Source organism: Sinocyclocheilus grahami, unplaced genomic scaffold (assembly GCF_001515645.1).
Source record: "Sinocyclocheilus grahami isolate Dianchi unplaced genomic scaffold, SAMN03320097.WGS_v1.1 scaffold308.1, whole genome shotgun sequence".
Taxonomy (NCBI): domain Eukaryota; kingdom Metazoa; phylum Chordata; class Actinopteri; order Cypriniformes; family Cyprinidae; genus Sinocyclocheilus; species Sinocyclocheilus grahami.
The window spans coordinates 154,079-176,667 of NW_015505487.1; the positions used below are offsets into that span (position 1 = coordinate 154,079).

General features: G+C 35.3%; 1 protein-coding gene and 1 long non-coding RNA gene across 2 annotated transcripts in view; both read left to right on the plus strand.

Annotated features, from left to right (window-relative positions):
* The window catches only part of LOC107601604 (dnaJ homolog subfamily C member 10-like), a 15,368-nt gene extending 2,438 nt beyond the window's left edge, over window positions 1–12,930 (plus strand). Inside the window, exons 2-21 of the mRNA XM_016293848.1 lie at window positions 316–603; window positions 692–857; window positions 988–1,038; window positions 2,352–2,434; window positions 2,545–2,676; window positions 2,769–2,862; window positions 3,421–3,443; window positions 3,541–3,630; window positions 3,812–3,922; window positions 4,225–4,339; window positions 5,171–5,298; window positions 5,566–5,682; window positions 6,952–7,053; window positions 7,163–7,318; window positions 8,139–8,272; window positions 8,358–8,411; window positions 8,786–8,933; window positions 10,940–11,062; window positions 11,159–11,269; window positions 12,047–12,930. Coding sequence (XP_016149334.1) covers window positions 406–603; window positions 692–857; window positions 988–1,038; window positions 2,352–2,434; window positions 2,545–2,676; window positions 2,769–2,862; window positions 3,421–3,443; window positions 3,541–3,630; window positions 3,812–3,922; window positions 4,225–4,339; window positions 5,171–5,298; window positions 5,566–5,682; window positions 6,952–7,053; window positions 7,163–7,318; window positions 8,139–8,272; window positions 8,358–8,411; window positions 8,786–8,933; window positions 10,940–11,062; window positions 11,159–11,269; window positions 12,047–12,058 — 2,148 coding nt within the window. The 5' untranslated portion in view covers window positions 316–405 and the 3' untranslated portion in view covers window positions 12,059–12,930. The remainder of the gene's footprint in view (window positions 1–315; window positions 604–691; window positions 858–987; window positions 1,039–2,351; window positions 2,435–2,544; window positions 2,677–2,768; window positions 2,863–3,420; window positions 3,444–3,540; window positions 3,631–3,811; window positions 3,923–4,224; window positions 4,340–5,170; window positions 5,299–5,565; window positions 5,683–6,951; window positions 7,054–7,162; window positions 7,319–8,138; window positions 8,273–8,357; window positions 8,412–8,785; window positions 8,934–10,939; window positions 11,063–11,158; window positions 11,270–12,046) is intronic.
* Window positions 12,931–21,929: 8,999 nt separating this feature from the next.
* The window catches only part of LOC107601615 (uncharacterized), a 4,053-nt gene continuing 3,393 nt past the window's right edge, over window positions 21,930–22,589 (plus strand). Inside the window, exon 1 of the long non-coding RNA XR_001610954.1 lies at window positions 21,930–22,007. This is a non-coding gene — a long non-coding RNA (uncharacterized lncRNA). The remainder of the gene's footprint in view (window positions 22,008–22,589) is intronic.

Consider the following 22,589-nt stretch of genomic DNA (forward strand, 5'->3'; position numbering starts at 1 on the left):
TGAGACTCCCCTCTATGTTGTTAAAAGTGTATATGTTTGTTGTGCTCTCTTTATACTATATATATATATATATATATATATATATATATATATATATATAAAATAGTATGTGCTATTACAGTGATAATCATAATGAGAATTGAAATAATGAATATAAGAATAATGATAATTATTGAAAAACAAATTATTAGAGTGGTGCTCATTTTATCAGAGAAGTCGCTCCGCCCTGTGTAAACACCTACGTGTTAATTTCCAATAGCACCGGAGTTGAGATCTCTTCCCTTTCTTTTTCACTCTCTTGTCATCACTTACAAGGTGTCTTCATTGAGGATGATCATCACACTCCTGCAAGCAGTTTTCCAACCTTGAAACCCTGAAGATCTGCACCAACAACAGCCTTCATCAATGGAGATGTTCCAGAATCACCAGAGACCCTCTAGGAAGTCGTTTCTGTTTGCTTTCATCGCGGTATGGCTTTTCGTAACCGTTTCCTCTGATGAAGATTACTACAACCTGCTAGGCATTTCAAGAGAAGCCAGCACTCGTGAGATTCGGCAGGCTTTCAAAAAGCTTGCTCTCACAATGCATCCAGATAAAAACCCTGTGAGTAGCTTCATTATGGCATAGCAGCCAGACGTATGTGTCTTCCTTCATTTGTGACTCTCTGAGAACGCTTCCATTGTCTTTTTAGAATGATGCAACGGCCCACGAGAAGTTCTTGAAGATCAATCGGGCCTACGAGGTGTTGAAGGACGAGGACTTGAGGAAGAAATATGATAAGTATGGAGAGAAGGGCCTGCAAGATGAACAGCAAGGAGGAAGATATGAAAGCTGGAACTATTACAGATATGATTTTGGTAATTCAATTCTCTGTTATGTTCTGTGTAGATATTATATAACAATGTGACAATACAACACTAAATAAATAGGAAGATGTGTGGTACTTGTCTTTATACTGGAGAAAAACCATGCAACGGTGTTTTTCAGGAATTTATGACGAGGATGCAGAAATTACTACACTAGACAGAGGGGACTTTGGTAAGCCATGATCTTAAATCACCCAGATTATGCACTTATTTTGGATTTCTAGACAAACAGAAAAAGCATTTTGAATGCTGGATTGAATCTCACAAAAATATGTTCAGGTCATATTATACCCCAAAATCAAAAGACAAATATGTTATACTTTGCATAAACTCATATTTTGCATAAAGTAATTTTTTTGTTTTGTTTTGCGTTGTGATTTTTTGCACATTTTCCCCTAAATTTGATAAAGTAATAGTTCTTTTAAACCGTAAACATTTCTGTAATAATTCTAATAATAATACAAATAATTTTGTAATCGTTCATATATATGTATTATTAAAACCGACGAGTCTCGTACTAGTTTGCAGTTTTGCACAACTAACCCGAGCTGATCTCATTACACACAACTACTACAACTTTTCAGATATCAGGGCAACTTGCGAATAAGATATTATATTTGTAATCTGTGTTTTATATATTTGTATATATGAGAACCAAGCACGTGTATTGTGTATATATAAAATACGTTTACAAGTAAATATAGTTTAAGTTGTTAAAAGTCCACATAATTGTTGAGCTGCCAAAACTACACATATTTGTGGCTCTCTTTATATTATATATATATATATATATATATATATATATATATATATATATATATTGTAGTATGTGCTATTACAGTGATAATCATAATGAGAATTGAAATAATGAATATAAGAATAATGATAATTATTGAAAAACAAATGATTAGAGTGGTGCTCATTTTATCAGAGATGGCCTGAGAAAGTCGCTCTGCCTTGTGTAAAAACATGTTCAGGTCATATCATACCCCACAATCAAAAGACAAATATGTTATACTTTGCATAAACTTATATTTTGCATTTTTTTGTGTTGTGATTTTTTTTGCACATTTTCCCCTAAATTTGATAAAGTAATAGTTCTTTTAAACAGTAAACATTTCTGTAATAATTCTAATAATAATACAAATAATTTTGTAATAGTTCATATATATATATATTTATTTACACATAAATACATGCATATATACATATATATATATATATATTATTTTTTGTTACTTTATGAGAATTGGAGGGGAAAATGTGCTTAATATTTCTAAGAAATATTGCAGAAAAATGTATAAAAATTTTATTTCTTTCGTTTTTTTACATTTGGTGTGAAATAAGACCTGAAAATATCAAGTCAGGTTTCTTTAAACCCACCAATCACCTCTTTTTAGCTGATCTTGTAGTATTCAAATAGAGGCCTAACCTGTTTTTTCCAGTGGTGGAGTGTTGTGACACCAGTTTTGTCTTTTTCCACAGATGCAGCTGGAAATTCTGGCGAGGTCTGGTTTGTGAATTTCTATTTCCCACGCTGCTCGCACTGCCACGATCTTGCCCCCACGGTGCGTAACTCTGTTTTCTCCTTCTCTTAGTCACTTCCTCTTCACACATGCTAGGATTGTTAAAGTTACTGTAGGTTAGTTATATGACTGACGTGTGATGCACCCCACAGTGGCGGGAGTTTGCTAAGGAAATGGACGGTGTGATTCGGATCGGTGCTGTGAACTGCGGTGATAATGGCATGTTGTGCCGTAGTAAAGGCATCAACAGCTACCCCAGCCTCTATGTGTTCAGAGCGGGAATGGTGAGAGCATTCTGCTTTCATCAGCATATAATACATAATGTATGTGTAATGTCTGTAGTCATCCTAAAATATAAATGTAATCGTGCCAACAGAAGCCAGAGAAATACTATGGCGACAGAACAAAATCAAGCCTCACCACGTTTGCAATGCAGTTTGTGAAGAGCAAAGTGACAGAACTATGGCAAGGTATTTAATTTTGGCATGACCATTTACATTTTATTTTCTTTAAATCTAGAAATAAAAATATTTTTCGGAGTTCATGCTGTCATTAAAGCAAAAGGTAGCTGTACTAAATAAGAAATTAATACTAATGTTTCAGTCCAACTTTTCACTCAAATAGTTATGATAATATAATTTCTAATGAAAATTGGTGTATTTATTAAGGGAAATACTTGTCTGTGTCTACTTTTTCATTTTGTGTCGTTTGGTGTAACGATAACATTTAAAATTCTTCTGTAACATTTATAGTAGTGCTGTCAAATTAATTATTCACGATTAATCACATCCAAAATAAAAGTTTGTGTTTACATAATATATGTGTGTGTACTGTGTATATTTATATTATATTTAAATGTACACACATACATGTATATATTTAAGAAATATATGTAATATATATTTGGTTTTATATATAATATAAATCATATATAAATATGAATTTTATATATATATATATATATATATATATTCCATTGATGAGCAAGTGATATAATGCTACTTTTCTCCATATTTGTTCCGATGAAGAAACAAACCCATCCTCAGGGTGGGTATATTCCCAGCAAATACATTTTTTTGGGTGAGCTATTCTTTTAATTGTGCCAATCTCATGGGCTGGTTTTCACTTTGATTTTATCAACCCTGCAGTTTATCCAGAGTTTGGAAACTAAAGAAATATATGCACAAGTGTTGCAGCATCTGCCTGACCTGGAGATTCTTACAAAGAGCAGCTTTGAGGTAAGACATGAGCATCATATGTTTGCCCTTGTTCTGTACCGCACCCAGCACTTCCTGCAGTACCACTGTTTACACAGTAACTGACATGCTGGATGAAATATGATTACGTGGTATAAAATGTCATTAAAGACATTCTTCTTTTTTTTAATGATGCATGTTTTTTCTGACTTTGTCATTTCAGCATAAATTGGCTCATCACCGATGGCTCATCAGTTTCTCCTTTGGACATAATGATTTGGCATCGCATGAATATAAAAAACTCAAAGCTCTTCTGAAGGACTCTCACATACAGGTTCTTGATTATATTATATTAGATTAGATTACTATATTATTATAAGTAGTTCATATGACTTATGAAATTCTACGTGTTTTGAAGCTCTACGTTTTCGTATGGCTTCAGACAACGTTTGGAACGTTGGACTGCTTTACAGTACTTTTATGGTGCTTTTGCCTATTTTTTGAGGCCAACATGAGAGCAAGTAAAACAACAGGACTTTTGCTTTTATAATATTGTTTTACACAGTACGCGGGTCATAGAACGTCTGGTATATGGTGCTGTTGTGTTAGATTAATTGCGTTTATTTGTTTGCACAGGTGGGGAAGGTGGACTGTGTCGCAGATTCAGAGCTGTGTGCTTCTCTATATATACAGAAGGCCTGTGTGGCTGTTTTTAAAGGAGTTGGAATTCATGATTTTGAGATTCACCATGGTGAGTTTGGGAGAGCTTTAGTAAGACTAAATATTCTGCATTTAAATAACAAAGCAAGTGCTTTTTAACCATCTGCATGAATATCTTAAACTAAATGTAAATGCTTATTTATACTTCAAAACAAGCATAAGAGCAATTTATGTTGTCATAAAATATAATTGCATATGAAGATGAAAATCATACATGCTACCATTCAAAATTTTGGGGTTTGTAAGATTTTTTGTCTTTTCTGCTCAAGAAGGCTGCGTTTATTTGATCAAAAATGCAATAAAAACCGTAATATATTTTTTATTTTATTTTTAACTTTTTCTATTTTAATACATCATTTATTCCTGTGATCAAAGCTGAATTTTCAGCATCATTACTCCAGTCTTCAGTGTCACATGATCCTTCAGAAATCATTCTAGTATGCTGATTTGCTGCTCAAGAAACATTTCTTATTATTATCAATGTTGAAAACATTAATATTTTTGCTTAATATTTTTATAGAAGCTGTGATACATTTTTTTAGGTTCTTTGACAAATAGAAAGTTCAAAAGAACAGCATTTATTTGAAATAGAATTGTTTGCAATGTTATAAATGTCTTTTTGATCAATTTAATGCATCCTTTCTGAAGTTGTAGTGTAGTAAGTAAAGGTCAAGTGTGGTTGACCTTCACACCTTGAATGGCTAAAAATGGCTTTTAAGGTTCTCCACTGTAGGAAACCAGTATCAGAGGGTTAAAAGACATTTTGGATCAGCCAGTAACACTACAACACTATGAAATGTATTTGGTATTGGTCTAAAATGTTAAAAGTTCTGATGCCAGTTACTCTGTGTTAAATCTCCAGGTAAGGACGTCCTGTACAATGTTGCAGCCTTTGCAAAAGAGAGTGTGAATGCCCATGTCACCACACTGAGTGTGGAGAACTTCCCTAGCCATGAGAAAGATCCCTGGCTGGTTGATTTCTTTGCTCCTGTGAGTTGTTACATCTAAACCTCTCTGTTAAACCTCTGCTGAAGCCGCTATTTGAACGCTAATGATTATCTGCTAAGCACGTACTTACATTGCCATGGTAACTTCCTGCCGATGGTTAATTCATCAGGCTCAGAAGGGTGAGAAATGATCTGCGGAGGCAAGCACAGTGAAATTACTGAAATTCAAACAATTAAAAGGATAATTTGCATCCATGTTTGAAATTTGGTTTCATTAAAAATCATTATGGGTAATTGTTCTGTTCTACAGTGGTGTCCGCCATGCCGAGCTCTTCTCCCTGAGTTGAGAAAAGCCTCCATCCAGCTCTTTGGACAGCTGAAGTTTGGAACTCTGGACTGTACCGTGCACGAGAGGCTCTGCAATACGGTACTGAGATATTCACCCTTGTTCAAATATTGCAGAATTGACAGTTGATTGGGCATGATGACTTGCATTTGAAGCTGATGGCATCATTTGCTCTGCATCTCTAGAGTTTTCATGTGGTTTTCTGTAGAGTGTTCTTAATAGAGATTCAGATCCTCATTAGCTTCCTGTCTACCAGAAGTTCACTCAAATTCTTGAATCGATTTTGCTTGACAATCCTCATAAGGCTGCGGTTCTCTCGGTTGGTTGTGCATCTTTTTCTTCCACACTTTTTCCTTCCACTCAACTTTCTGTTAACATCATCTGTTAATTTGTTGAGACAGTGAATTGGTGGGTTTCTGTTAAATGTGAGCCAAAATCATCACAATTAAAAGAACCAAAGACTTAAACTACTTCAGTCTGTGTGCATTGAATTTATTTAATACATGAGTTTCACAATTTGAGTTGAATTACTGAAATAAATGAACTTTTCCACGACATTCTAATTTATTGAGATGCACCTGCATATCTTACATTCTCTTCATATAGCTTAAAAGTGGTGTCATTTCTGCACCACTAACAGCAAAATTATTATTTTTACTATTACAGTAATTATATGTAACCGTGTACAGATCTGTTTACAGAAGCATCGTAATATGCCACAGGAAACCACAGCATTTGTCTTACTTTCTCTTCATATTACTTAAAGGTAAAGTGTGTAATTTCTGCAGCACTAAATAATTAATAATAATTGCTTTTATAATATGATTATTATAATAATAAGCAGAATTATAATTAGTTTATCAATTCACTATTTAATAATAATATATACTGTATATTACTATTAATATCATTTAAATAATGTAATAATACATTATTAGTAATTATTATTGTCATTATCATGATTAATTCACCAATTCATCATATTGTTAGAATATTCATATTTATTATTAGCAATACTTATGTAACTGTGTACAGATCTGTTTATAGAAGTATCATAAAACCTTCTGAATCTTTGCAACAGGAAACCATAGCATTTGATTTGTGTGTTTATTTGTGTGTTACGAGTAAAGCGTGCCATTTCTGCACCACTAGCAGCAAAACTGCAAAAATAATTAATAATAATAATCTTGCATTGTACTGACCTGCCTCACACTGCCTTTGACTGTTTATATTTAACTTAGCATTATTTTAGACCTTTTGATTTGACATAAATAAGCTGATTTTACCAGAGTATGAATGTTCAGGTGAGAGCTGCTTCTCATCTCTTGCATTTTGCTTTCCGTTCTTCAGTACAACATTCATGCATATCCAACAACTGTAATTTTCAACAAGTCCAGCATCCATGAGTATGAAGGCCATCACTCTGCAGACGGCATCCTGGAGTTTATAGAGGTGAGGCACAGATTACAGTTACATTTATTCATACCCTCATTCATAATCCATACAGTATACACACATTATATATCTGTTTAGATGTAATAGATGATTGTGTCTTCTGCAGGACCTGGTGAACCCTGTGGTGGTGACATTGATCCCAGAGTCATTCCAGGAGCTGGTGAAGAGACGCAAGTCCTCAGAGACGTGGATGGTGGATTTCTACGCTCCGTGGTGTGGCCCCTGCCAGGCTCTGCTGCCAGAGTGGAGGAGAATGGCACGGGTATCTGCTCTCATATATTAAACTGACACTCCATCTGAGTGTTAAAGTATTACCTTTTTTCCTTGTTATTACAGTTTTTTGCAGTTATATATGATCTCAATGTAATTGCCCTTATTATATAACTGGCTGTCGACAAATGTTTGATTTAATCACGATGAGTGATTCCTAAGGCCATTGTGCACTTTAAATTGTAATGACAATTCCTAATTTTGCCAAAATGTAATGCAAAATCTAGAAATGCCATGAAACACATTACATTTGAGTAACTGTGCATGTAACAAAGTGCAAGGAAAAAAATCTCAAAATCTAAAAGATCATCATTCATAATTAAATGTTAAATTCCTGAATATTCAAATGAAATACAGCTTTAATACCATTAACTATAATATTATAATTAATATTAGTCATTATTATAGTTATTGTATATATTCCATATTGAGCAAGCATATTATACGTACACAAACACACACACTATATATGTATATAATTACATAATTAGATTTTTTTTAAATACGCTTTGGATAAAATCTCATAATATGCTCACATTCAATATACAGTTTTTATTATTTTTTATTTCAGCTTTAGTTTGTTACTTTAGTACATTGGCACTATATATATTTTTTGTTTTTCAAAGCCTTTAAGAAACTCAATTTAAATGTTTCCAATATCTGTGTGAATACATTTCTTTTTCTTAAAATGTATATGCATTAAGCTTACACTTTACGTGAAAAAAGACAAATAATTTATTGCAGTTTTTTGACAGTTCATTTCTTGCAAAAATGTCATGATCGTGACAACCCTATTGCTGTGTCTGTTCTAGATGCTGAGTGGGATTGTAAACGTGGGAACAGTCGACTGCCAGAAACACCACTCATTCTGCCAGGGTGAGAATGTGCGCGCTTACCCAGAGATCCGCCTGTTTCCTCAGAACAGTAATCGGAGAGACCAGTACCAGTGCGTGTTTCCTACATCCTGTAACTCAAACACAATTACACACACCGGTACAACAAATTCAGTGCTTCTCTCTCATTGTTAACAGGAGCTACAATGGATGGCACCGGGATGCCTTTTCCCTCAAGACTTGGGCCTTGAGGTAAGTCGGAATAATTCTCACAAAGTATCCATAAGTTCACCAACAATTTGAACTATTTTACTGATAGTTTTGCATCATGCGGATAGCTCCCTTCACACAAAACACACAAGAGACTTGTCTCAATTGATTTTAGTAGTTTTAGCTTGTGGCTAAAAGCTCAAAAACACCACACTAACTAGCTTAACACCACCTAACTAGCTTAGCTTTATGCGTGGAGAGTTGTCATTAACTTGGCAATATGCTAATGTCAAAGTCACCCACCTGCAGTGTTACAAATCAGTCAATTGTGGTTCCATTTCTTTAGGATGCTATCTATGTAGGCAGAGCTATTTTACATTTTGTACCCTCTAACCATTGGACTCATCTGTCCATAGCTCTCTGCCTCGTGCCTCAGTGGATCTGTCACCCGAGGACTTTAAGAGAAAGGTTTTGGGAGGGAAGGATCACTGGGTGTTGGATTTCTATGCCCCATGGTGTGGCCCATGCCAGCAATTCGCCCCTGAATTTGAAGTTCTTGCCAGGGTAAGACTTTTTATTAGGACAAATTTGTGAAGACATCAGCTGGTGTTTGCAATGTTTCTAACTGTTTTCTCAAAGATTTCTGGTGCTTTGCAAGCATTGGCATTTCTGCAAATATAGATGCAAATGATCTTTTATCAGCTAGAGTAATGAGAGGAGTGCATAGTGTTTCAGCCAATCACATTCATTCTTTTCTTTTTAATGCTGCCAAGCAGTTTTTCGATGTGTACTGAGGCCAAAAGTCTGCTATAAATAATTATGCAGAATGTCTGGTGAAAAATTACATTAGCTATGATTCTGCAAAGAAATCTTACCAATTAGAGAATTGTGGCAAGCAAATCCTGAAAAAATAACACTTATGCACCCACCTACTCATGAAATTACATAATAGTCAGTCCTTATATCAATACCTAAAATAAAAAACAGAATATATAGTGCTTCATGTTATTTAAGTACAATGTCTTTTTGTCCAGTTTTCACACTTTTTTTTTGCTTCATGTCAATGTTTGTAATATTGTGATTCACCTCATAGCTGGAATATTTGGTTTTTGGCTTATAACGCTTCAACTAAGACATCTTTAAAGGGGTCATATGATGCGATTTCAATTTTTCCTTTCTCTTTGGTGTGTCACAAGCTCTTGGTGCATAACGAATATCTGTAAAGTTGCAAAGACTAAAGTCTCAAATCCAAAGAGATATTCAACCGCGCCTACCTAAAACGGCTCTTTCTAACACGCCCCCACATATCTACGTCACGATGTGGGAAGATTTGCATAATGTCGCCCAAATGTTCACGCAAAGAAAGGTGGCGTAACTTTTATTCTCGCTGTAGTATTGTTGTTGCCGCCATGTCGTGAAGGCGCTGTGTGTTTCGTTGTGAAAGCGAAACTACTTTGGTTGGCCTTCCAAAAGAGGATGGTATCTGCTTCGTCATGCCTAGAGCTGATCCGTGCTGGTCGCTGAGGGAATACATCAACTTCAACGAAGCGGAGTCCAGCCCGGGGTCGTCACATGTGGTTGCCGCAAGCCCGCCGGACACTCCTTCGTCGAATCCGCCGGCCACGCCGTTCTCAAGCCCGCCCGCCTCTGCTCACTCTAGCCGGCCTCCGCTCACTCTAGGCCGCAGCTCACTCTAGGCCTCTGCTCACTCAAGGCCTCTGCTCACTCAAGGCCGTGGTGTGTGCCCGATATGGGCCGATACCGATATGGTGGCTGATATATCGTGCATCCATACTTTGTAAAAATCGACGCGTTTCAGAAAGGCGGGGCATAGAGGAGTAACAATAATGTACAGTATGTGGAAAATAATGTGTTTTTTTAACCTTAAACCACAAACACATTTCATTACACCAAATAATGTTCTTTTTAGCAGCATCATATGACCCCTTTAAAATCCCTATGGAAAAAATTGTTTGCACACATGCACTTTTTGAAGTCCTGTGTATGTGTAATCTTATCTGTCCTTCTCTTAGTTCTAATTTTAATTCCTACTGCTAGTTTTAGTTTTTCTAGTTTTTATTTACATTTTAATCTAATTTAATCTGTGTTGTCATGTCCAGTCTTGTAGTCTGGTGTTGTTTTATGTAGCACCATGGTCCTTGAGGAATGTTGTTTCATTTACATGCTGTATATGGTCAAAATTACAAAAAAAAATCTATTGTGATTCTGACTCAAGGCTGCTGAAAAAGTGGGTGGGCACTGTTGGACTCTATTGAAGCTCAAGATTCTCATTAGATAATTCTCAAATCATGCTGGAGAGCATGATCACATGATCATCAGGTTTTGTTCACGTCAGCTCCAGAACTGCTGTCATTAAAGCAAAAGGACGACTTTTCACTCTAACTGCTGTGCATTTGTAATTAAAAATGCAATTAAAAAAATGCAGTTGTATAAAAAAAAAAAAAGCAACACATGATCTTTTGCACTGGCTTTCGACTAGCTTCAGTCAGTGCAGGTGCTGTGATCATGAATAATTCAGCAGCATCAGTCACCTGTTCCTCCTCCTGCAGATGACGAAGGGAACTGTGCGAGCTGGCAAAGTGGACTGTCAAGAACACTACCAGACCTGCCAGAGCGCCGGGATCAAGGATTACCCCAGTGTCCGATTCTACCCCCACCTGGGCACCACACGGGTACGACACTACTGCTGGCCATCTTATTGTTCCAAGTGCTCCGAGTAATTTCTGTACCTATTCTAACTGATACCTTTATGTCCCAACCTGTTTTAGCGAGTTCAAGGAGGAGAGCATATTAACAGCAGAGACGCCACCGACATCGCAGACATTCTCAGACAGCGACTCCAGCAGCTAGCATTACAGGGAAAGTCCTCCAAACTTAAAGTAAGTTAGAATAGTTACAATTTTTGATGTTTTTGACAGAGGTCTCTTATGCTTACCAAGGCAGCATTTATTAAAATTACAGTAAAAACAGTAGTATTGTGAAATATCATTACAATTTAAAATGCCTGTTTTCTGTTTTATTATATTTTATCAAATGTAATTTATTTCTGGAATGGCAAAGGTGAATTTTCAGCATCACTACTCCAGTTTTCAGTGTCACATGATCCTTCAGAAATCATTCTAATATGCTGATTTACTGCTCAATTATTATTGGTACTTATTAATAATGGTTATTATTAATATAAATATTGAAAACAGCTTAATATGTTTGTGGAAATCATAATCAAAATCATTTATCTTCAATAAATGTTTCAGTCCAGTTTTTTTTTTAATAGGGCTACTCAAATATGGCAAATTATTTTGGTATTTACTTGTTGACTTTGGAAATATCTTGCATTTATTGAACTTTATTTTTTACTTTAACAGTGGATTTCCTTGAATGTAAAATGTAAAAAAACTTCAAATATAAATGTAAAATATTAATTCATATATTGATTGAGTTTGCTGCCTTTACTGTAAATCCAGCTCAGAGCAGCTTGGTTCACATTAAATGCAACAAACTCAATCTTTGCATGTGCTGTGAGTTTAATGTGGAAAAAACAAGAGCATCATTGTGTAAAGTTTTCTCAATATTTAGTTTTCATAATTATTGGAAGCCAGAATCCTAATTGGAAATAAAATGAATCAATAGCATCTTTTTTGTTTACATCCCTATAGGATGAACTATAGGACACATCTTGCGATCCACAGAAGCTGTTGTATGTGGAACGGTGAGAGTGATGGGAGAAAACGCACACTCATGAACTCAATTTGATGAGCTTGGGAGATTTGTTTGAGTTTGTTTACTGCCAAATGGACTGTAAAAAGGAGCGGCTTCACCTCAGCTACTTTAGAGGAGGGAATCAGGACTCAACAAACACCTCTAAATGTGTTACTGATGCAGAAGAGGTCACCACAGTGCAATTATTTATGACTTTCTGTAATTTATGAATGCACGGTCAAGTAGTGTCTTCATTTCCTCACACAGAGACTGTATTTATGACTAATAATAGATGTATTTTCTCACAGATGCTCCATTTGAATTGGATTTCTGTGATTAAATGGTCTGGTTAAATACAAAGGAATTGTATTTTACTCGGTATGGTCAAATGTAATTCGAGTTGGATTTCGGGAAACTTTGTGAAATTGGAAATGTGCTTCTAGAAAACGTTTTAGTTCTGTCAAAACGAAAAACCATCATGGAGTTTGTTGTCATGCCAAATTATTGTAGAAGCATAAAACTACACTGGCTATAGATGAAATCTGTAGTTGAATTTGTTTTCTACTGTTTCTATGTTCTGCTTTATTTCTTCTAACGGTTTGAGTTTCCAGCAGCTATGTTTGTTCTCAGAGATTCGTTGTACAATACACTTTTTGTTGTTTACTGATATTTCTGTATTCTTATTGTGTGAATGTTCTCCAGGTGGCCACTAGGAGGCGGTGATTTAACATCAGTGGCTTCAAGTCCTTATAGGCCAGTGAAATTACATGTTGCCATTCATTCTGATGGATATTCACTATAGTTTTGTAGAAACAACAGCTATTAAACATGACACAATTCCTGTTTATGCTGAAGAGTGCTTTCTAAAATGTTGTTACTGACTTTTTCACAATATGGAAATGTTTCTATATGGGGTTTCATGATGCAAGTCCTATAAAGCACACATTAACTACTATATTTCTAATATTTCCTGAGAAAACAGGATAAATACTGTCACAATGTTCTAAGGATTATTTTAGTTTGTATGTGAAGTGGGTGGACTTATAAGGTTATCAGTAAGAACGTAATGTTTTATGACCCTTTATCACTCGGTTTATTTGCATTTGAAATGTCTGACACAAAGGGGTCAAGTTTCAGCTGGTTAGCATAATTTAGTTGGCCTCTGCTGGTACATGTAGCTAAAGCATAATACAGCCGAAAAGCATATTTCTCCACTGACAGCCATTCAAAAGTACATGTGTAATCTTAACACAACTTTTTTTTTTTTCTGGTTAAAAGTTTGGAATAATTAATCATTTTTTTAATGTTGTTGAAAGAAATCTCTTCTGTTCATCATGGCTGCATTTAAAACAGTAATATTGTGAAATATTACCATTTAAAAGAACTATTTTCTATTTAATGGAATTTATTCCTGTTATGGCAAAGCTAAATGTTCAGTGGCCCTTATTCCAGTCTTCAGTGTCACATGATCCTTCAGAAATCATTCTAATATGCTTATTTGGTGCTCAAGAAACATTTCTTATTATCCATGTTGAAAACAGTTTTTGCTGCTTAATATTTTTGAGGAAACCATGATACACTACCATATATGTATATATGCGTGTGTGTGTGTGTGTATATATATCCTGTTATGGCAAAGCTAAATGTTCAGTGGCCCTTATTCCAGTCTTCAGTGTCACATGATCCTTCAGAAATCATTCTAATATGCTTATTTGGTGCTCAAGAAACATTTCTTATTATCCATGTTGAAAACCGTTTTTGCTGCTTAATATTTTTGAGGAAACCATGATACACTACCATATATGTATATATGCGTGTGTGTGTGTGTGTGTGTGTGTATATATATATATATATATATATCTTTTTTTTTTTATATATATATAACTTTCAGCAAGGATGCATTAAGTTAATCAACAGGAACATTAAAACATTTATAATGTTACAAAAGATTTATATTTCAAATGAATGCTGTTCTTCTGAATTTATTCATCAAACAATCTTAGAAAAAAATTATAATGATTTCCATAAACATTTTTAGTAATGAAAACATTATGAATAATTGAGTACTACTAATAATTAATAATTGAACTGTTTTCTGAAGAATCATGTGACACTGATGACTGGAGTAACAGCTGCTAAAAATTCAGCCTTCCCATCAAATAAATATATTGCATAAAAAAATATAATTATATAGAAAACATAAATTGTAATAATCATTTACAATATTACTGTTTTTATTGTAATTTTAATCAAATAAATGCAGCCTTAGTGAGCATAAACATTTTAAAAACATAAAAATGAAATTCAATTTTTTTACCAATTTTTATTTTCAATTTTTTTATACCTATTTTTCATTATATTATAGATGTTCTGCCTTTGCTTGATTTATTTCTGAAGTTTAGAGGACTTCCTGTATCCCTAACTTCCCTGTATGCTACCTCTGATGCTACAGCTCAAGACAGCTGCTAGTGAAAGCTTTGTGAAGATGGCATCAAGCAGGTCCTGTACTGAGACGAATGGGAACGCTAATGGTTATTTTTGTCCAGGGATTATTTGGGTTTTGATCCTCAGCCTGAAAACTCTTGCACCTCCAGTCCAAGTTCATCCGAACTTCCTCCATTTTAGCAAGGGAGAAGAGAAAGGAGGGGTTCAAAGGGCTCGGCAGCCCCGTGCGCAAATGTTCGGAGGATGAAATGTCCAGGGACTGTGGCAACACATCAAACCCTTTTCTTCCCTGTGTCTGTCCATCAGGAGCTCCCTTCATAGTGCACAGTGTGTGTCCTGGCATGGGTGCTGGAACAGGGCTCATGCCCGTGGCCACTGTGCGGACACAAAGACACGCTGCTTACCTTGGCCTCTTGCATACGTGCGCTGGAAGAAAATCCTTCAGTGGCGTGACCCCAGTGTACCCCCCTGACCGCCAGGGTCCCATCCAGCGCTTATGAAATCATGGGTAACGCACAGGGTGGGGAGAAGGCCATAAAAAAGCAGCACACCCCAAATTAAAGCAAGGTTCAATAGTAATTGTTCAGGGTCATGACCATTAGAGAACACTGGAAAGGAATCATGGGAAGCGTGTGAACGTCCTGCCCAGGTGAGGCAGCGTTCCCAGAGCTGCGGTCGCCCTGGTGATTCCTGGGGAACTGGGCGACCCTACGGTATCGCTGCGCGTTTATTTTCTTTCATTCGGAGGTGGAAAAATCCCACCTGGGGCCACTGGACAGGCTCTCTCGGCTGGCAGTGTTTTTCCCAGTTCTGGCGTCAGCGCGTTGTAGCACCTTGTAACCACAAAGTGTTTTTACGAGAGGAACTCTAGAGTTCACGGAAAAAACACACTATATGCTTTTAAAAACCAACGTCATTTTGGACAATCATAAAAATGTGTTTTAAAATTTATACAGTGATATAAGTTTTATACTTTTTTTTTAATTAAATATCACACCAAAATAATACAAGTTCTTTTTTTTTTGTTTTTATTGACTCGGTTCACATAGTTTTTTTAATTTTGCTGTGGTTTGATATTCACACACATTGGGGAGTCGGGGGAAAGGGTTTATGAGGCCCATGTGACAAACGTAATGATTTTTCTCCATCAGGTGCAAAACTCAACTAAAATGACTACAGAGCTCCCTAATGACTTTAAATTCAGATGCACATACGGACTAGGGGGGAAGTCTTGAAGACAGGTTGATGACATCTTTATTATCATTATATCTATATTTTTTCATCTATTATGTTCATACACAGGAATACACAATAATATTTTATTGTAAATATAATTGTAATGTCTGAATTAAAATTAATTGTAATATTTTTAGTGGGGTTTAAAGATAAAAAATCTTGCTTCATAGAGATTTTGATAAAGCAAACCATTTCAAAACTTAAAAAATAATAATAATAATAGTCAACTTTGAAAGTAGTTTCACATGTTATTCCTTAAAAAATGTTTGTGAATTATTATTATTATTAAATGTATTATGTAAATATGTTTATAATGTCTGAATTCAAATTTATTTTAATATTTTAGTAGGATTTAAAGTAAAAAAAAAATCTAGGTGGAGATTTTAATAAAGCATACATTTCATAACTTTTTAAAATAATAATAATAATAGTCTACTTTGAAAGTAGTTTGTTATATCTTAAAATATTTTGGTATTATTAAATCAGCTCAGTGATATTGTGTAGTATATGCAGGCCTTTTAAATGAAAAATGGCTAGCTCTGTCAGTCTGAAAATGCAATGATATTCATAATTTAAAAATTCAATGTTTAACTCGAAAACAATTAAGCTGTGAAAACTCATAATTCAATATTCAAAGTCTAAGGAAAATAATTTAGTATTTCACTTGACTGTTAAACCACTTGTTAAAATGTTAAAGTAATTAATAATTTGTTGAAAATTGTATAAATATTTTTCAAAACTGTTTAACCTGAATACAAAAATCTTGTTCTAAAATAGATTTTTTTTTTTTTTTTTTTTTACAATATCGCTGACATCCTTATTTGTCATTTATTATTTTGCCCAAATTTAGCCCTTTTTAAAATAACATTTTACACAAAATAATAATAAAACGTGTTAAAAGCTGAATTTTCAACTTTGAATTAAATAAGAACCCCAAGCCCATTAAGTCCAATCAACTTTTTTTGTAAATCTCCTGTTTGATGTGTAGATATCTTTGGTGTTAATGATTAAGTAAATAAGATGCCCAACCGGTAAAGCATCTATTTGTCCAGACGATGTAAACATGATAATTGGGGTTTTGTAAGCAGGTTTTCTAAAGTACATCTGTCCGGCATGATTGGCTTTACAGAACATTCAAAAGCAAATCCGAAAGCTTGCAGCTGTTTATCATTGCAGAGATCTTATCATGACAGATTCGTCTGCAAGCAAACACAGCCCTCAAAACCTCAAGGCAGGTTGTATTTGAGCAATTAGAGTTGACTTTTCCCTTCAGAGGAATAGGTTTGTTTACAGGTAATGAATCAATTAGTATACAAAGTTAATAGGAAAAATGCAAGACAAAGCATAATAGTTGAATTGTGGGAGTCTTGGAGAATGTGATGCTCAGAGGGAATCTAGTGTGAAGAGAAACACTGCTGCAGGAACCATGACAAATCCCTTCGAAATGGAAGTTAGACCCCTCACCTGGTCCACTGCTGCAGACTGTAATGATTTAAAGGACCTGTTCACCCAAAAATTAAATTATATATGACCTCAAATGACATCTGCCAGCTGTAGGGGATGGTTATCAGTGAATATTGATCTAAATTCTCACACAAAGTCAGAAGGTTTCAAGGCTCAGAAGGCTTTAAATATATAAAGAATATATTAGTATATATTAAAATAATAATTATATATATATATATATATATATATAGTGCGTTCTGTCTTTAAACATGACAGTACACATCAATTAATTAAAACCTCTCTATGTATAATTAATAAAAATGCATATTTATATTACAATATATGAAATTAATAATATATTTATTTTATTTAAATATATTTTATCTATAGAATTAAATATTGTACATACTGTACATATATAGTAGTAACATTTTAGCATATATATATATATACATATGCTAAGATGTTACAAAAAAATTATACAACGCACACACACACACACACACACACACACACACATATATATATATATATATATATATATATATATATATATATATATTATTATACATCTAAATTTAAGAAATTGTATTTATTTTATTTTTCATTTATTTAGTTATTTGCTGTTCCAAACCTGAAGTCTGTCTTCTGTGGAACACAAAAGAAAACATTTTGAATAAGTGCTTTTGTGTCCATTTTAAATCTTGTATGAAAAAGACCAATTCTTCAGCACAATTCGTCATGTTTCCTTTTGTGTTCTGAAGAATAAATATAGTCATAGCAGTTCAAATTAATACGAGAGTGAGTAAATGATCCCAAAATGTAATTTTTTTGCCTGAACCAACTGTTTAAGACTAACCAGCAGTCTTTGCACATCGGATAGCAGCTGTTTAGGTTTTGACGTCCTCCTATAAGTGTCCACACAGGGTTCAGGAAGCCTCCACTTGTCTTTGGCCTCATTAAAGGGCAGAGTTGTTTTTCTGTGGCAGAGGGCAAAGAAAAGAAGCTGTAAATGCAAGCTGTACAGATGTTTTAACGTTCTGCAACAGCAACAGTTAGGCAGACTAAATCACACATCTGCAATGCATTTGAGCTGGATCTCTACAGTCCAGACAACCCTCCATCATCCTCCACTTCGCACCTGCAGAGGAGACTCACGCATATGTGCACGGCCCTTTGTGGGTGCGTGATAGAAATGGTAACATTCAGTAAGTGTTGCTTATTCGGTGACAGATTTCTTTTGATGCTTAATTGGAAACGAAAGGCTTGATTTCAACAAAATAGTCCAGCACTGCGTTGTGCAATAGGCCTATTCATGTTCCCACAATAAGGGTGATCAGGCTGAGGCCGATCACACAGCAGAGCTCCAGCCACATATGAAAGTGCTTAGAGTCAGTTATCTGAACAGCCACATGGAATCAGAACTCCATAGAAAGTTCCACAGATTTCCAAAGCTTTGGAATTCCTGACAAAGTTCTTACACATACAAAACCCATATCTTCTTGTGTGTTTGTTTATTAGAGGTTTTGGCTAATTTTATCATGATTTTAGCTAACAAAAAAAAAGGTCTAGTCCTCTCAGCTTTGCATTTAAATTAGGGGTGCTCTGATTGATCGGCTACATTGACCGATAATCGTTTTGGGAAGTTCAATCAGCAGTCTCTATCGAGGCAGAGTCGCATCGTCACTAAAGTTTATCATTTGCATTTATTTATTTTTTTAGATGGTTTAGATCCTACCTGTCCGATCGCTACCATTTTGTTCATTTAAATGGGGAGTCATCTCAATTATCACCAGTAAAATATGGAGTGCCACAAGGATCTGTCCTAGGTCCTCTGCTATTTTCAATATACATGTTGCCTCTTGGTAATATTATTAGAAAATACGGGATTAGTTTCCACTGTTATGCTGATGATACTCAACTATATATCTCAACAAGACCAGATGAAACTTCTAAATTATCTAAGCTAACAGAGTGTGTTAAAAATGTAAAAGATTGGATGACCAATAATTTTCTCGTATTAAATTCGTACACAGAATCGTAAACATTAGTACACAGAATCTCTTGGATTACAATGTGCAACTAGACGGATGTACTGTTACTTCCTCTACAGTCAAAAATCTGGGTGTTATATTAGATAGAAACTTGTCTTTTGAAAATCATATTTCCCATGTTACAAAAACAGCATTCTTCCATCTTAGAAACATTGCCAAGCTACGAAACATGTTACCTGTTTCTGATGCAGAAAAGCGAGTTCATGCATTCATGACCTCTAGACTGGACTATTGTAATGCACTGCTAGGTGGTTGTCCTGCATCTTCAATAAACAAGCTACAGGTAGTCCAAACTGCAGCGGCTTGAGTCCTTACCAGGTCAAGAAAATCTGATCATATAACCCTATTAACCCTATTAGACTACCTATTAAGTTCCGTATCAGTTACAAAATATTATTACTTGCCTATAAGGCCCTTAATGGGTTAGCTCCTGCGTACCTAACTAGTCTTCTACCACGCTACAATCCATCACGCTCCCTAAGGTCGCAAAACTCTGGACTTTTGGTAGTACCTAGGATAGCAAAGTCCACTAAAGGAGGTAGAGCTTGTTCGCATTTGGCTCCCAAACTCTGGAATAGCCTTCCTGATAAAGTTTGGGGTTCAGACACACTCTCTCTGTTTAAATCTAGATTAAAGACACATCTCTTTGGCCAAGCATTCAAATAATCCATCTCATAATCTTGTACTGCAGTTATATCTGATCAAATGCACATGATTATTCTTTAGTTTGGGTTAAACAAATCTTTTGTGCTTGGTTGGAACAGCAGCTACGCTAATTGTCTCTATTTGTTTCTCTGTTTTTGCGTAACACAAGCTTCAGTCTGGATCCAGAACACCTGAGAAGAGATGATGCAACCCCTCAGAGGACCTCAGATGATGCCAACCCTGAAACAACATACAGAACTACCACATTTTGCTATAAGTTTGATTCCATCATATAATAATTGGTGTTAATAGTGTTCATCGTCTGTTTGATTACGTCTTTAATTGATTTTTCCATACATTTCTTCCATATGTACATTAACTTACAGTCACCACTGATAAGCTATCACTAAATATTGTAGAAACTTAATTTGCAGTAAAGTTGCTTTGCAACGATTTGTATCGTAAAAAGCGCTATACAAATAAACTTGCCAGTGTTTAAACCATTCAGCACTCGCGCGTTCTCCTAGAGACGGTGCGCTCATGCACACACATATAAAGCCGCCTCACACACAGCTCACAAAATCAGGCTTGTGCTGTGTGTAAGCCATTGTGCAACAATTGCCCCATTGTAAAAACAAAAATGCACTGCATAACCAAAGATTTAGGTGAGAAAATTATATATTTTTGAAAAAATGTAAAAAAAAAACACCCATCAAATAAAAAAAATACTCCCCACAATAGTCACCCATTTTCAAAATTGAACATGAAATTCAGGCCCTGAATGAATGTCTGTAAAAATCCTGATTGGACCATCACTATAAATAATTCTACATGATAAAAGAAGTCTTCAAAAAGATCGGTATCTGTGATTGTATCGGCAGATACCGCTTCCTGTGATCGGCTCCAAAAATCCTGATCGGAGCACCCTTAATTTAAATATCACATGAAATGGCTTGACATTTGACAAGCACAGTTTTCTTTCCCATGTTAATGGAATTTTCAAAAATGTATTTACGAGTCAGGCCATCCAAGATGTAGATGAGTTTGTTTCTTCATCTGAACAGATTTGGAGAAATGTAGCATTACATCACTTGCTCAGCAATGGATGCTCTGCAGTGAATGGGTGCCGTCAGAATGAGAGTCCAAACAGCTGATAAAAACATCACAATAATCCACAAGTAATCCACACAGTCCATCAGTTGACATCTTGTGACGTGAAAAGCTGTGTGTTTGTGAAAAACATTTTTGGGTGAACTATTCTTTTAACCAAGTAGGTCTATAATTCATAGGTCAAGTAGGTCCTATAACGGTTATAGGACCTACTTGACCTATGAATTATAGACCTACATGGCATTTGGAAGCATGCAACCTGCAGATCCCATTTGCTAAATCTACTATGATATAACAACATATTTGCATTTATATAAGAGTTATGAATATCATATATCATTATATATGCGGCCTACAAAATGATTTAATCATTATAAGTTTACTTCTGAATACTTCATCTGTCAATGGCAATAAAGTTTTGTTTTTTTAACCCAAACGGTGTAGTTCTAGCATCTTCCACCAGGGGTTAATTGTTGTTGATGTATTTCCTATAAAAAAATAACAAGTCTGAGTGAGACATATCAAAAGCTTGTCATTTAAAAAAATAGCTAATGGCCACAGCAACGAACCACGATTTGCTACTTGATCGTATGCACTACTATAATATAATGTAATATAATATACAGTGCATACGACGAAGTAGCGAATCATGATACAAAAAATGGTCTCTGCTTTTTAGTATCCTAGCTAACTGTTACATCTTACCTTTCAAATGAGGTAAATGTTCTCTATATAAAAGTTACTTTTTATATAGAGAATCCAAATACGAACAATGTGTGAACTTAGTGTTCATGACACAAAATAAAAGCATGTTAAGTATTAAAAACATATAAAACTCACCAATCTGTGCCTGTTTTTGTTGTTGAACACACAGCAGGTAAAATAAGTAAAGAGGACCTTCAGGATGGCGGCTGACTTTGCCTTTTGCTTGATTTTTTTAGGAGGAAAAAAAATCGGAAATATCTGACTGTGCTGACCAAAAGTAAGAACTATTTAAAAGAGGTATCATTTTAAAATGAACCACTTCCTTCTGCCAGGACATAGCAATATTTTTTCTTTTAAAGGGGTCATATGATGTGATTTCAAGTTTTCCTTTCTCTTTGGAGTGTTACAAGCTCTTGGTGCATAAAGAAGATCTTTAAAGTTGCAAAGACTAAAGTCTCAAATCCAAAGAGATATTCTTTATAAAAGTTAAGGGTCAACCACGCCCCCCTAAAACGGCTCGTTCTAACACGCCCCCACATACCTACGTCATGATGTGGGAAGATTTGCATAACGCCGCCCAAATGTTCACGCAAAGAAAGAAGGCATAACTTTTATTCTCGCTGTAGTATTGTTGCTGCCGCCGCCATGTCGTGAAGACGCTGTGTGTTTCGTTGTGAAAGTGAAACTACTTTGTTTGGTCTTCCAAAAGAGGACGATATCTGCTTCGTCATGCCTGGAGCTGATCCGTGCTGGTCGCTGAGGAAATACAACAACTTCGTGCTGTGGATTGCCGGATTGGCTTTCACCGTGGACGAAGCGGAGTCCAGCCCGGGGTCGTCACATGTGGTTGCCGCAAGCC